We start from the raw sequence: 13,656 nt of genomic DNA on the forward strand, positions 1-13,656 counted from the left end.
CTAATTTTCAGTACGTCCTTCTGGGCTCCTGGCTCTCTCTGCCTCCCTGGCCAGCCTGTCTTCCCTCAAGGCCACAGCCAGTCTCTCTCTCGCTTTTTTCACTTTCAGAGTCTGTCTCCGGATATGTGCACGGGTAACCGGTTGTCTGCAGAGAAGCTGTGGGACATAGAGACCTGTCCCTGGGATTATCTCGGCCCAATTTGAAGACCCTGCCGTGGTGGGCTCGGGGCTGGTGTGTACAGACGCAGGCCCAGCACAACCCAGTGATCCACCCGCACTTCTCCGTGCGATTGTACTCATGGTATTCATGACGTCCAATGTACTTAAAGGCTCCCCTTCGCTGCTGCAGGCCTGGAGTCCCTGCAGTCTCCTGTATGCACAGACTTGCTGGGGCTTCTCAAGGTTCTCCTCTTGCTTCTTGTATCTGACCTCATTGCCAGGATGGGAAGTTATCTTTGTTACTGGCCTCTTGAAAATGCAGCTGGTCTGCCTCAAAGGAAGTTCAGATCTTTCACGACGTCTATGCTTGGTCTCAGATAAAAGTTGTCTCTTCTTCCGTAAAGTCTGGGGCATCATGTTTCTTTTGACATGTCCCTTTGAAAACACAATAAAATTAAAAGTTTGAATAACATAGGAGATAAAAGCTTTCAGTGCACTTGGATCCTCTACCCTCCTCTCTTTCTGAAGAAATGTATATGTTCATCACAGTGAGCTGGAAAATTGTTAAAACTCAGTTTTCTGGACCTCAAGCCAAGTAGACCTAGGGTTGGGCCAAGAATTCACATTCCTAAGTGTTCCCAGATTGCTGATGCTGCTAACACAGGCTCTGCACATTAAGAACTAGATCTGGGAACATCAAAGCAGATATGAGTCAAGAACAGAAGGCTCAAGGTCATTTATCTGGTTTCAATTGCAGACCATTTCATTCACCATCTTCCTCTGGGGATGTTTCCCTCTCTGCATCTGTGTCAATGCCAACTACACACACGCTGGTACCCTCTAGCCCAGTGAAATTGTGTGCCTTTCTTTCAACCCTCAATGAGCACTTTTACTTATACACCCAAGTCCCATCTTTCTTTAAATATTCTCTGGTTCAGAAGTAACTCAGACATATTGTATTTCCATCACACAGTTTCTCTTTTGCACAAAGACCTTCACTGTAAATAGCCATTTTTATCCTGCTGATTCTTCCTTTTCTCCTCCTACTCCTCCCTGTTAATCTCAGCTTAACACAACTGATGCTTCTTAGAAGTCAGAAACTCAACATTTATTCTCACATTTATTCTACATCCACACCCTTTCTAGGCCATCCATCCATTTCCCTGGCTCTAAATACCATTAATGAACTAGAAATGCCCATAGAATCAGTGTAACCTGACTTCAACCCTGAGACTCAAATATCCAACTGCCCACTCAGCACATCAGTGCTCACATTCTTGACTCAACTCACAGTGACCATGTGTCCCACTGAACCAACCAGCTCCCCAAATAATTCACCACTATCTCAGTGTCCCTGAAAGTCACTTGTTGATGGTACAATCCTGTTTAAAACCGAGTGTCATTCTGGACACCCAACCACCCCACATGCATATCTGTGGACCATCTATCCACCCTCTGAATCCATGTGAACATTCTCAACTTTTGAATAAATTTTTAGCATCTTTCTTCCAACTTTCCTACAAAATATTCTTTATATAGAATGACTTTCCCTAATCCAGCAATCAAAATTAATATTACATTCTCTGTGTTAATTTTTTCAATGTTTATTTGTATTTTTAAAATATTATTTTATATTATTTTTTATATTTTTTTCACTAAGCTGGATACCCCATGAAGAGAAGTCTAATGTAGACTTTAATGCTTCACACCACCATGTTCACTTTTTGATTTGCTCTCAGAAGGTGCTCAGATATGTTATTGAAAGAAATTATTCAAACTCCAAAGAAATTCTAAATATTTCAAACAAATTTATCCAACCAGAATTATACAACAATCTGCAATATGTTATCATTGCTTCAGAGTTCAAATCCTTTCCCTCTTTATCCTATTATAAAATTCTAGTCACAATGACCTATTTGAAATGTAAATCCAGTAAGCATACCTTTTCTTTTAATCCGCTCGTCTGTGTCTTCACAGTTACGTTTAAGAGGAGAAACCATAATCTCATTACATTCCTGTTGTCCTGCCATAATTAATGCTGCCCCTTCCATTGCCCAAGATGTCTCAGTTTGAAGTGAAATTTATGTGTTTTTCCCCTTTATAGACCACCTTTTATATGCCAAGTTGCATATATACTAAAACCTGTGACTTAGAATTTAACTTGAAAGTCACTGCCCCTGTTGATTTTAATCTGGTTGGAAGGGAAGGGTTAATAGACTGATAAATGTCTAATATAGTGTTGGATATAATTAAGTGATGTGAGAAACTGTGAGGCCAACAGAGAGAGAGAGAAAGAGGAAGGGATGGAGGATGAGAGATTAAGAGGGATAAAGAGAGAAAGAAAATAGCTACAATTATTGATGACAGACTAGAAAAAAACTAACTAATGGCAAGACTCTTGAGTACAGCACTAAACTTTTTTGTTTATATGACCCAGCACACTGTATATAAAAAAAATTTTCCAGAGAGGGGAACAATGTAAATAGTGCGAGGTCAAATACTACTTCTAATTTCTAGTGATAATTGATGTTGGTTAAAAACAAAGCAAAACGACCCTGGCTGGTGTAGCTCAGTGGATTGAGCACGGGCCTGTGAAGCAAAGGGTCGCCGGTTCCATTCCCAGTCAGGGCACATGCCTGGGTTGCCGGCCAGGTCCCCAGTAGGGGACACATGAGAGGCAACCACACATTGATGTTTCTCTCTCACTCTTTCTCCTTCCCATCCCCTCTCTCTAAAAATAAATAAATAAATATTTAAAAAATACAAAGCAAAACAAAGACAAAGCACAACACATCAAGCATATTATTCCCAAGAAAGCTTTATATACAAAAAAGTGTACAATCCCTTGACGCCTAATATTATTAACACCTAACATTCTTAGGTGTTAATATTTTAACACCTAAAAAATGACCTTTAGTAAGATACTTTCTTGCTTTAAGAGTAACAGTCTACTAATTTCAGGTTTCAGAAAAGGAGAATTATAGAGATGGACACTCTTGCTGTCAGTATGGAATCTGTACTCACCAGAATAGGGCGGTTTGTCATCCAGACAGATGCAGGCTCCCCCATGCTGCAGAGCGGTCTTGCTGACCCACTCCCAAGATGCAGAGAGCCTGTGGCTTGCTGAAAAACAAAGTGCCTTTTACCACCGATTTCCCTTTTATGGAGGAGGGGACTGGATAATCCCATCAGCAGATAATCTGATATCTGGTCACATCAAGGGTATTAGATGGCTGCCTAAATCTTTATATGGAAACACAAAAATATGGGATTATTGACACTGTTCAAAACTGTTATAGATTTTAAAAAGTAATGCATTTGTATGTATGCCCTGGCTGGGGATTGAACCCCCAGTGAGGTCGATTTTATATGGGGCCAAGTGCTCTGGTCCGCTGGGCCACCCGGCAGGGGTGACATGATCAGTATCCAGAAGGAGGGAGGGAGGTCCTGCATCCTAGACGACTATGCTGACCTTTCTTTCTTAGGAAATGTAAAGCATCAAATGACATTAAAAATATTAGTATGAAAGTCCTTTTTACTGTGGTTGTGTATAGCAAAATTAGGTAGATACTATATTATCTACTGAACAGAATCAATGCATTTGTTGATTGTGGGTGGTATTTTCAATTTCTAGCAACATTTGAATGATTTTTTATCACCCACATTGTTACATTCTATAAAAACAGAAATGGAAGTTTCTATGCACAAAAATTTCCATGCAATTTATGTCTTAGTAGAAAAACATAGCGACTGTTTAAATATTTATCATGAGAAGACTACCCAAAATACTTATTCTACCTATTACAGACATTAAAAGTAAATCAATATTCTGTGCATTTGCACTTTACCTAATTACTGATAAATTTGAAATTGTTTCAATCACCTTACTTTTTTCTTTACCTTCGCTCTAATTAGATATTGTTCCTTTACTCTCTACTTCACTGACTTTGATTTAACTATTTTATTATTTTTTAATAATAAAATTTATTATTAAAATAATAATTTTATTATTATTTTAGAGAATAATGTAGAGAATTTTTTGAGTTTATTTGAGTCAAACTGATGATGTATGCCAAAGATCAAGACCTTTTATTGTTTCATCTATGAATTTGTTAGTTGAAATCATGTACAATCTGTGTGTAATTACACTGATGATTAAATCATCCACCCTTAATATACTATGCTACAACGAATTGCTGTTCCCACCACCCCAAATGCTAATAACTGAGAACATTTTCAATTCTATTTGTAACATTCCTGAGTTTTGCATTACTGTTGTCATTCATTTTAATTCGGTTCGTGCTTAGTCTTTTAAATGTTTTTTTTTTTCCAAAAATTTGGAATCCCCTGTGGTGCATTGTTGTTTTCTATTGCACTTGGCTGGACGAAGCATAGATTAGTTAAGCCCAGTGAGAGTGGGCAATAATGAATTCCCAAAGCAAAGGAAGCTCTGCCACTTTCCAGGAAGGTGTGATGTACCCGAAAGCATGCTCCCATACACACACACACTTGAAAATGTACATGGGCTTGTCGATGTAAGAAATGTCCACACCTGTAGAGAATTTTTTGAGTTTATTTGAGTCAAACTGATGACGTATGCCAAAGATCAAGACCTCAAAAGCTCCCGAGAATAACGGTTTTGCCGAAGCTCTTAAGCATTTAAAATTAAGGAGGAGATGTAAGGAAGATCACGTGGAGGTGGGAGCAAACAAGGCGGTGAGATATTGGATTACAGAATACTTAACAAGGTTATGTGCTTTCTTGAGGGTGGCTACAGCTTATTTCAAAAGATAAGCCTTTTAGTAAATAAATTACATATATGCCTGGGGCATAACGACCAGCTATGGCTTGCCTAGTTAGAAACTTACAATCACCCTGTGAGGTTACTTCTCATGAATCCCCTCCCTCCCTTTTTTTTTTTTTCCAGCCACAGGCCCAACCTTTTTTTCCTTTGGTCTCTCTCACTTCCCTTTATCTTCATAGGACACACCCAAACACCCTCATACTGTGAGGTGATGGATGTGTTAATTAACTATTGAGATTTTTCACTCCCATTACATTTTATACTTAAATTTATGCCATGTTATACTTATATGAGTGGGGAGACAAAGATTTAGCTGGAGGTTTTATTTTTTTTAAAGATTTTATTTATTTATTTTTAGACAGAGGAGAAGGGTGGAAGAGACTGAAACATCAGTGTGTGGTTGCCTCAGAGGCGCCCCCTAGTGGGGTCCTGGCTGCAACTCAGGCATGTGCTCTAGGCTGGGAATCCAACCCTCAATCCTTTCGTTTGCAGGCTGGCACTCAATTTGCTAAGCCACACCAGCCAGGGCTAGTTGGAGTTTTACAGAGCCCACACCTGTAGTCATCTTGGGATGTTTATAGTAAGTATGTAGTAGTATGTTTATGTGGTAGGGGAGTGTAGAGCATGTGTGTATGTTGTATGTACTATTGTATTTATTCGAAGACGAGGTTTTACCAGGACCTGTTTTACCAGTCATTTGTTTCCTTTAAGATAGTAGATAGTTGAGCATATTTAAATGCTGATGAATAGAAAAAGATATCCATATATCTCCAGCAGATATTTATGAAGATCTCATAGGTGAAAAAATTAATATAGAAAAAGACCATTGTTAATATATTAAAGTTAATGTGATTTAGAAGAGAGGGCACTGGGCCCTTAGATTTTTTTTTTCAATCTCCATATTTGTTTCACTCTTAGGATATAGTCTGATGATTGGTCAGTCTAGGTTAAAACATGCTGCAGAAACACATGTGCACTGCACCGCCCACATCCTGGTCCCACCCACAGCTCCCCTCCTCAGTCTAGTTCCCTTCCCAGTAGATATCTCAGCTCAGGGCCCAACCTTGTTCATACTAAACAAACTAAAACATCTGGGGCTGAGGTGGGGCTGCCAGGGCCAGTTGTATTGCCCACTGCTTCAGCCGAGACCCTCAAAGTTCAGCTCTCAGCACTGGGAGGCCGATACCAGAGGCAGAAGTGCAGGTGCAGAAGGTGTTGCTGGGGGGCTGGGGCACACGAGTGGAGGGGTGGTGAGACGCTGGGGATCCCACCCAGGATGCTGATGCTTGTCATCTCAGCACTACCCATCAAATCCTGCCTGAGGGCCAGGCCTTGGTCAGTGATAGGGGCTGGGTTTCCTCCAGACCCAGGGAGGGGCTTGGACTAAAGACATCCCTTGTCAGAGCCTGGACTCCCTCCTTCCTGCCCGCCTGGGAACCCCGATTTCCTCTACAGGAGCTTCCACTGTTCCCTCAGGTCAGCCTCAACCTGCTATGTCCTCCCAGCTCAGGCAGGACCCCTCCTCAGATAGTCCCCTCAATTACTCTACCTTGGGGGCATTTTGCCCTCACCACTCCTCCTATGGGGCGACTTTTCCCGCAAGTCCCCCCATCCGCCATGGATGAAAGTAAACACTACTAAGACATGATCTGCTTGGGGAGGAGAGGTGGCCAGTTTCTCCGGGGAAAAAGGCCAGGAGCGGTGGCCAGTTCCTCAGGGGATAAAGGTCTTGAGCCCCTTCTTCCAAGGGCTTTTATTGCGTTGTAAAACACAGGAATACAGGGCAGCAAGGATCAAATAGTAGATAACATTTCAAAGAAACCTGAGGGCTTAGTCTGAGTCAATGTCTGTCAGGAAGGAGGTTTGCAGAAATTTTAGGGTTTCCTGCTCAGACCCTTAACATATGAATGAAAACACTCTTATCAGAGCAGGTTTCACAGGTTTTTGAGGAATTCTTTGTGATGCCAGATCCTCCCCCCCACCCCACACAATCTGCTCTGGCAAGGCAAGGAGCAGCACCCCTCCCCATCAGGTATTCAGGCTTAAGTGGATTAGAGACAGGAAGCGCTTCTCTCAGAAGACGTGGGGACTCAGGCTATGTCACATAGACAGGGGGCAAGGGTCCAGTGCTTGCTCCTAGTTGCAGCCCCCCGAGTCCTTCCATGATGGCCTCCCAAGTAGTTGAGTCTGGCTTAGGTTGCTCCTCGCTGTGAGGAGACTTTCCCATCATGGACTTCTGATCGTGCTTTGGGGGCAGGGAGGAGACTGAGGCAGTGTTCACTACCAGACACAAGCTTTGTCTCCTGTTGCTCGCATTCTGGAGGTCGCTCACCTGGAGGTCATTCTTAGCCATGCGGGGGGCGGGGTAGAGTTACAATTCCTGAAACCTGGCAGAGTGGTCCACAACACCCTCCCCCACGTCCAGCCATGTCTGGCGACACTTAGTTCTCACAGATGGGGAGGACACAGATCTCCTGGCGTCTAGAGCATGGTGGCCAGAAATGCTGCTCAGGGTCTGCAACGGGCAGGAGCCCCAACACAAGGACTTATCCTGCCACCTGAATATCAGTAGTGCTGAGCTTAGGAAACCCTGCTCTGGGGCCTTAAAATCTCTGAAGCCCTAAATGAAGTGGCGAAATTGTTTACAATTCAGCAGTCATTTGTGGACCCTTAAGTGCTAACCTGTGTTTCACGGGTCCGGAGTCACCATGAACTCTTTAAACTAGCCAACTGAATTCAGCCAGGAAATGCTCCAGCATGAAGCTGCTTCTCACTTGGGAGAAAAATCCAGCTAAGGCTAAAAGGGTGGGTGGGCTCTTGTTACATCTTAAATCAGGTTAAAAATCAAATTACCTGATTTTCTTATAAAATAATATAATGTTTAGATTTCTGTTTAACTTTTTCATTTGTTTGGAAACTAAGATGTGTGTAATATGTTCATGAGTAAAGGCACCAAGGACACGGATGTGAGCAACATTGCATTAGGGTAAGGAAATGACTACGGGTGGTAAAAATAAAAATGTAAATTTTTTTTGGCTGTAACTGCTATCTTCCAGTAATACTCCAAAATGTCTTAGTAACACAAAGGACAAGAGGAGAGGCACTGACCATTTGTGTTCTAGGCCTTTTAGAAAACATGGAGTTGTTCCTTTGGCCACGTCCATACAAATCTATAAAAAGGTGATTTTCTAGACATAGAGGGAATTGGCACTGTTCAAAAAGGATTGTCCCACAACTGTTACCATGGCAAAACTGGAGAAGTCTACAGTGTCACCCAGCGTGTGGTGGGTGTTGTAAATAAGTTAAGGGCAAGATTCTTGGCAAGAGAATTAATGTACATATTGAGCACAATATGCATTCTAAAGGCCAAGGTGCTTCCTGAAATGTGTGAAGGAAAATGATCAGAAAGAGAAGGAAGCCAAAGAGAAAGACACCTGGGTTTAACTGAAGTGTCAGCCTGTTCCACTCATAGAAGCACGCTTTGTGAAAAATCAATGGATGGGAGCCCGAGCTGCTGAAACCCACTCCCTATGGATTCATGGCATAATGAGTGTGAAAAAATAAAAGACCTCTGTGCTGTTGGAAAAAAAAGTGCAACATATCAGGTTATATCATTAATGGACATGATCTGGGTAACAATGATACCATCAAAGTGGCAAAAGAAATAGAGCTTGATAAGGAGAAAATTCTGAGATATTCTAAGAGAAAGAATTGTTAGCCTGTTAATAGCTGTAAGCCACTCAACAAATACTACCAAAGATGATGTAGCAAAATATACAAAGAATTATACACCAGGACCAAGTGGGATTTCTTCTAGGGTTGAAAGGATGAGTTAACATCTGAAAATCCATCAACGTAATACATGAGATCAGTAGAGTTAAAACCCAAAGTACAACATTTTCTCAATAGAAAATAAATGGACAAAACCCCAATACCTTTTCATAATTAAAATACTCAGTACGCCCAGAATAGGAGAAAATTTCCAAACCTCATTGTGGGCATCTGTGGAAAACCTACAGCTAATATTATATTTAATCATGAGCTTTTCCGCATGACCCTACAGGAGCCATACGGCATTGTTCTTGGTTCCCACATAACCTAAAGGAAAACTTTCACAATGTCTGGAGACCTTGGTGTCCTACAAATGAAGGAAGGGGATGTCCTCAAATTTCTTGCAGCAGGAACCCACTTAGGCGGCACCAACCTTGACTTCCAAATGGAACTGCACATCTACAAAAGGAAAAGTGATGGCATCTACAGCATAAATCTGAAGAGAACCTGGGGGAAGCTTCTGCTGACAGCTTATGCCATTGTTGCCATTGAAACCCCCACTGAAGTCAGTGTCTTATTGTCCAGGAATACTGGCCAGTGAGCTGTACTGAAGTTTGCTGCGGCCACTGGAGCCTCTTCTACTACTGGCCACTTCACTTCTGGAAACTTCACCAACCAGATCCAGGCAGGCTTCTGGGAGCCGGTGGTTACCAATCCCAGGGCTGACCACCAGCCTCTCACCCAGGTGTCTTAATCTGACTCCCACTGCTCTGTGTAATGCGCTCTCTTCTGGGATCTGTGGACACTGTCATCCCCACAACAACAAGAGGCTCACTCAGCGGGTCTGATGTGGTGGATGCTGGCCTGGGAAGTGTGTACACGTACAGCACCATCTCCTCTGAACACCCGCGGGCAGTCATGCCTGATCTCTACTTCTATAGCGACCTTAAAAAGATTGAGGAGGAAGAGCAGGTCACTGCTGAAAGGTCTGAACAAGGAGGAATTTCAGGGTGAATGGGCTGCTCCCGCTCCCGAGGTCACTGCTGCTGAGGTCGCTGACTGGTCTGGAGGAGTGCCAGGTGCCCTCTGTGCCTATTCAGCAGTTTCCCCCCAAAGACTGGAGCACGCAGCCTGCCACTAAATATCGGTCTGCAGTCCTCACTGCACAGGCCACTGAGTGGGTGGAAACAACCACTGAGTGGCCTTAAGCTGTCCTTCCACAAACTCCTAACAGGATGGAAATAAGGTTGATGGAAAATAGAGTTTCTTAAAAAAATCATGAAAGGCTGAAAGCTTTTCCCTGAAGATAGGGAACCAAACAAGGGTGTCTACTCTTGTCACTTTATTCACCAGCTTACTGGAGATTTTAGGCAGAAACTTCAGACAAGAAAAGAAATAAAATGCATCCAGATCAGTTAGGAAGATGTAACAGTGTCTCCACCTCCAGATGAGGTGTCTTGTATATAGAAAATTCTAAGGAATAACCCCCCCACACACAAACATTCAAACTAAGAATTGAGGTTAGCAAGTTTGTAGGATTCAAAATTACAATATTAAACTCAATTGTATTTCTATACACTAGTAATGAACAGTCTGATAGTGAAATTAAGAAAATAAATGCACTCACAATGGAATGAAAGGAAAAAATATTTATATAAATTTAACGAACACATACATACTCTGAAAACTATCAAATATCACCAAAAGGGTTTAATAAGTGTACAAATGATTAGAAAGCATTTTAATTTCATGGATCTGAAGACCTAACACTTTGGAAATGCCACTACTCCACAAAATAACCTAGAGTTCAGCACAGTATCTATCAGATCTCAGCTGTAATCTTTGTCAAAATTGGCAAGTTGTTTTTTGAATTTATATGGAATTGCATGTAAACCAACATGACCAAACTCTTCTGGAAAAAGAACAAAGTAGTGGCACTAACATTTCCTGATTTCCAAACTTGGTGCGAACCAGAGGAATCCAGACAGTGCAACACTGACACTAGAATAAACACGCAGCTCTGTGGGATGGATTGAGACGTGAGGAATAAAACCCTGACTCTATGACCAACTGATATTTCAATAAGGTAACAAAAACAGGGAAAATTACTTCTTCATAAATCAGTGTTGGACTAACTGGAGAGCCACATGGCAGAGAAAGAGGCTGCACCATTATGTCACACCACATAGTGTCATTTCCCCAAAGACACAAAGATCTAAACATAAAACAAACCTATAACCAAGTTAGATAAAGCATTAAAATTTTTTTTGACCTCGGATTTGGCAAAGTATTCTTAGATATTCTGACACAAACCACTAATTTCAAAAATTGGTAATTTAGACTTCATCAAATTAGTGAATTTTTTGCTCCAAAAGACACCATCCAGAAAGGGAAAACACCCACTAAAAGCCTTGTGCATCATTGCTGGGACTATAAAATAGTGTTGCCAGTGTAAAAATCAATATGGCAATTCATCACAAAATTACGAGTTCAGTTACCATCTAATCTACCCATTCTACTTCTGGGTACCTATCCAAAAGAACTGAAAGCCTGGAGTCAAGAAGGTATATGTCTACTCATGTTCATGATGCATTTTTTTGACAATAGCCAAAAGGTGGAAGTAATCCAAGCATTAATCAACAAATAAACAGGTTTCAAAAATTTGGAACATCCTTACAACAGAATCTTTTTCAGTTTTACAAAGAAAGCAATTTCTGACCTGTGTTACAACATGGAAGAAGGTTAAGGGCATTATGCTAAGTGAAACCAGCCTGTCAGAAAAGGCCAAGCACCGTATGACTGTATTTGTATAAGGTAGACAGAGTAGTCAGATCTGTATGGACAAAAAGTAGAACGGCTGTTGCCAGGAGCTATGGTGAGAGGAAGGAGAAGTTGTGTCTAATGGGAGAGAGTGTCGCTTTTGCAAGATGAAAGCGGTCCTGGAGATTTGTCTTAAAATGTCAACGATCTCCCGACTGAAAAACACACTTAACGAATGTCAAAAGGGTACATTTGATGGCGTGTACACATCATCACAATTAGAGGTAAATTTGTAAGGCAAGAGAGTGAAAACACAACCCACGGAATGGAAGAATTTGGCAAATACATCTGATAAGAAACTTGCATCAAAAATATCTGGAGACCTCTTATAACTTAATTATAGAAAGTCACAAAACTCAATTTAAAAATGGCAAAGGGTTGAACACCTTTTCCCAAGGAAGATAGACAAATGGTCAAGAAAGAGCACGTGAAGAAATGTTGGACGTCATCACTCATCCGCAAACTGCTGGAGTGAAAAGAAGTCATTAAATCCAAACCCCAATGCGATAACCACTTCACAGCCACTAGGGCGGCTGGAGTCAAAGAGTGAGACAGTAGCAAACATCATCAAGGACACGTGGACGTGTTTGGACCCTTGTACACAGGTGGTGGAATATCAAATGGTATAGGCATATGGAAACCTGGGAGTTTCTCAAAAATTAAACCTAGAATTACCATTTAATTCATCAATTCCCATCACAAGTATGTGCCCAAGAAAAATGAAAATATGTTTGAACAAAAACTTGTATATAAATTTTACGGCAACATTATTCAAGTAGCCAAAAAGTGGGGAAAAAGACCAAATGTACATTAATGGGTGGATAAATAAATGACACGTGTTGTAACCATCCAGTGGCACATTATTTGGCCATAAAAACAAACGAGGTATTATTGTGCGTTCTACAACAAAGATGACTTTGAAAATATTATGCTCTATCAATGAAGTCAATCACAAAGACCCTGGACAATAAAATTTCTTTCATATTAATGCTGGATAGAGATAGAAAGTACATTTGGGGATTGGAGAAGAAGACAGGGTATGTGGGAGTCATAGCTAAATGAGAGAGGTTTTTCCCCCAGGTGTTGAAAATGTTCAAAAATGGACACTGATGATGATTGCATATGTATGCAAATTTTCTGAAAAAGCATGGAATTGTACACTTCAACTAGGTATAGTGAATAGTATGTGGATCACATCTCAGTGAAAGTTGTTGTTGATATAAATAAATAAATAAATAAATAGCTTTGCAATCCAGTCTTTCAGGCACATTAAAGTTTCTAGGTTATGTAACACATCCATCACCCCACTTACTTATGGTTTTATGTTTTTAATTAAAAAACATAATTTACTGTTTCAGCAAATTTCAAGTTTATGATGCAAGGCATATACAAGGGGGGACCCCCCAAAAAACCCCAAATTGTGTTTTGGTGGGCAGGCCCCTGGTACTACAGGCTTCCTCTGCTAGGCGAGTGTTCTAGGCACCCATCTGTATCAGTGTACCAGCAGGCATTGTTGTGAGAGGCTGCATTTGGCTTCAGTGAATTTTTTTGGTAGACTGTTTCAGTGGGTTTGCCCAGTTCATGAAGGGTGATTAATGAGCACACCTGCTCACACTGTGCTGAGTGTTCAGCAGTTTTTGACCAAAAATGGCATGACCCTCATACCCTACCCTTCCTATTCACCTGATCTCACCCCGAGTGACTTTTTTATTTCCTCAGGTGAAAAAAGTCCTCAAAGGGAAACACTTGGCTGATATGGAAGAGGTGAAAGAAAAAAAGGGCAGAAGCACAAAAAGGCGTCAAAATTGATGAGGTCAAAAATGGTTTGGAACAGTGGAAAAAAGTCTCGAGAATTGTATTGCATCAGATGGAAGGTATTTGGAAGGTACTTTGAAGATGACTGAAGTTTAAACATGTAAAAATAAGTACACAATTTTAAATAAATAAATTCTAGGTTTTTGGGGTCCCCCTCCTATAGCAAATCACATTGTAATCTTTAAATATAGACAATTTATTAGTCAATTATGCCATGATAAGTCCGATGGAGGAGAAAAGTTTCCCGGTGCATTTCACATTTACATAACCATTTTAAAAAGTATATA

The 13,656-nt window shown here is 41.1% G+C and overlaps 1 protein-coding gene and 1 pseudogene across 1 annotated transcript; one reads left to right on the forward strand and one right to left on the reverse strand.

Moving 5' to 3' along the window:
• Nucleotides 1-7,316, reverse strand: LOC119057668 (putative methyl-CpG-binding domain protein 3-like 3). Its single transcript, XM_053658471.1, has 2 exons — nucleotides 7,296-7,316; nucleotides 1-594 (listed from the first exon to the last, which is right to left on the reverse strand). Exons 1-2 carry the CDS (start codon nucleotides 7,314-7,316, stop codon nucleotides 1-3), a joined length of 615 nt encoding a protein of 204 aa, XP_053514446.1.
• Nucleotides 7,317-9,080: 1,764 nt separating this feature from the next.
• Nucleotides 9,081-9,942, forward strand: LOC128626358 (40S ribosomal protein SA-like; annotated as a pseudogene).
• The last annotated feature ends 3,714 nt before the right edge of the window (nucleotides 9,943-13,656 follow it).

The sequence above is a fragment of the Artibeus jamaicensis genome, unplaced genomic scaffold (genome assembly GCF_021234435.1).
Source record: "Artibeus jamaicensis isolate MK-2021 breed Jamaican fruit bat unplaced genomic scaffold, CSHL_Jam_final scaffold_537, whole genome shotgun sequence".
Taxonomy (NCBI): Eukaryota; Metazoa; Chordata; class Mammalia; order Chiroptera; family Phyllostomidae; genus Artibeus; species Artibeus jamaicensis.

What these genes read in the sequence shown, in the direction of transcription:
- LOC119057668 (XM_053658471.1), bottom strand. Translation starts at nt 7,316, where the DNA reads ATGGCTAAGAATGACCTCCAG. An exon ending in TGGCTAAGAATGACCTCCAG is followed by an intron (nt 595 to 7,295) that starts GTGAGCGACCTC and finishes GTGTTTTCAAAG; the next exon opens with GGACATGTCAAAAGAAACAT.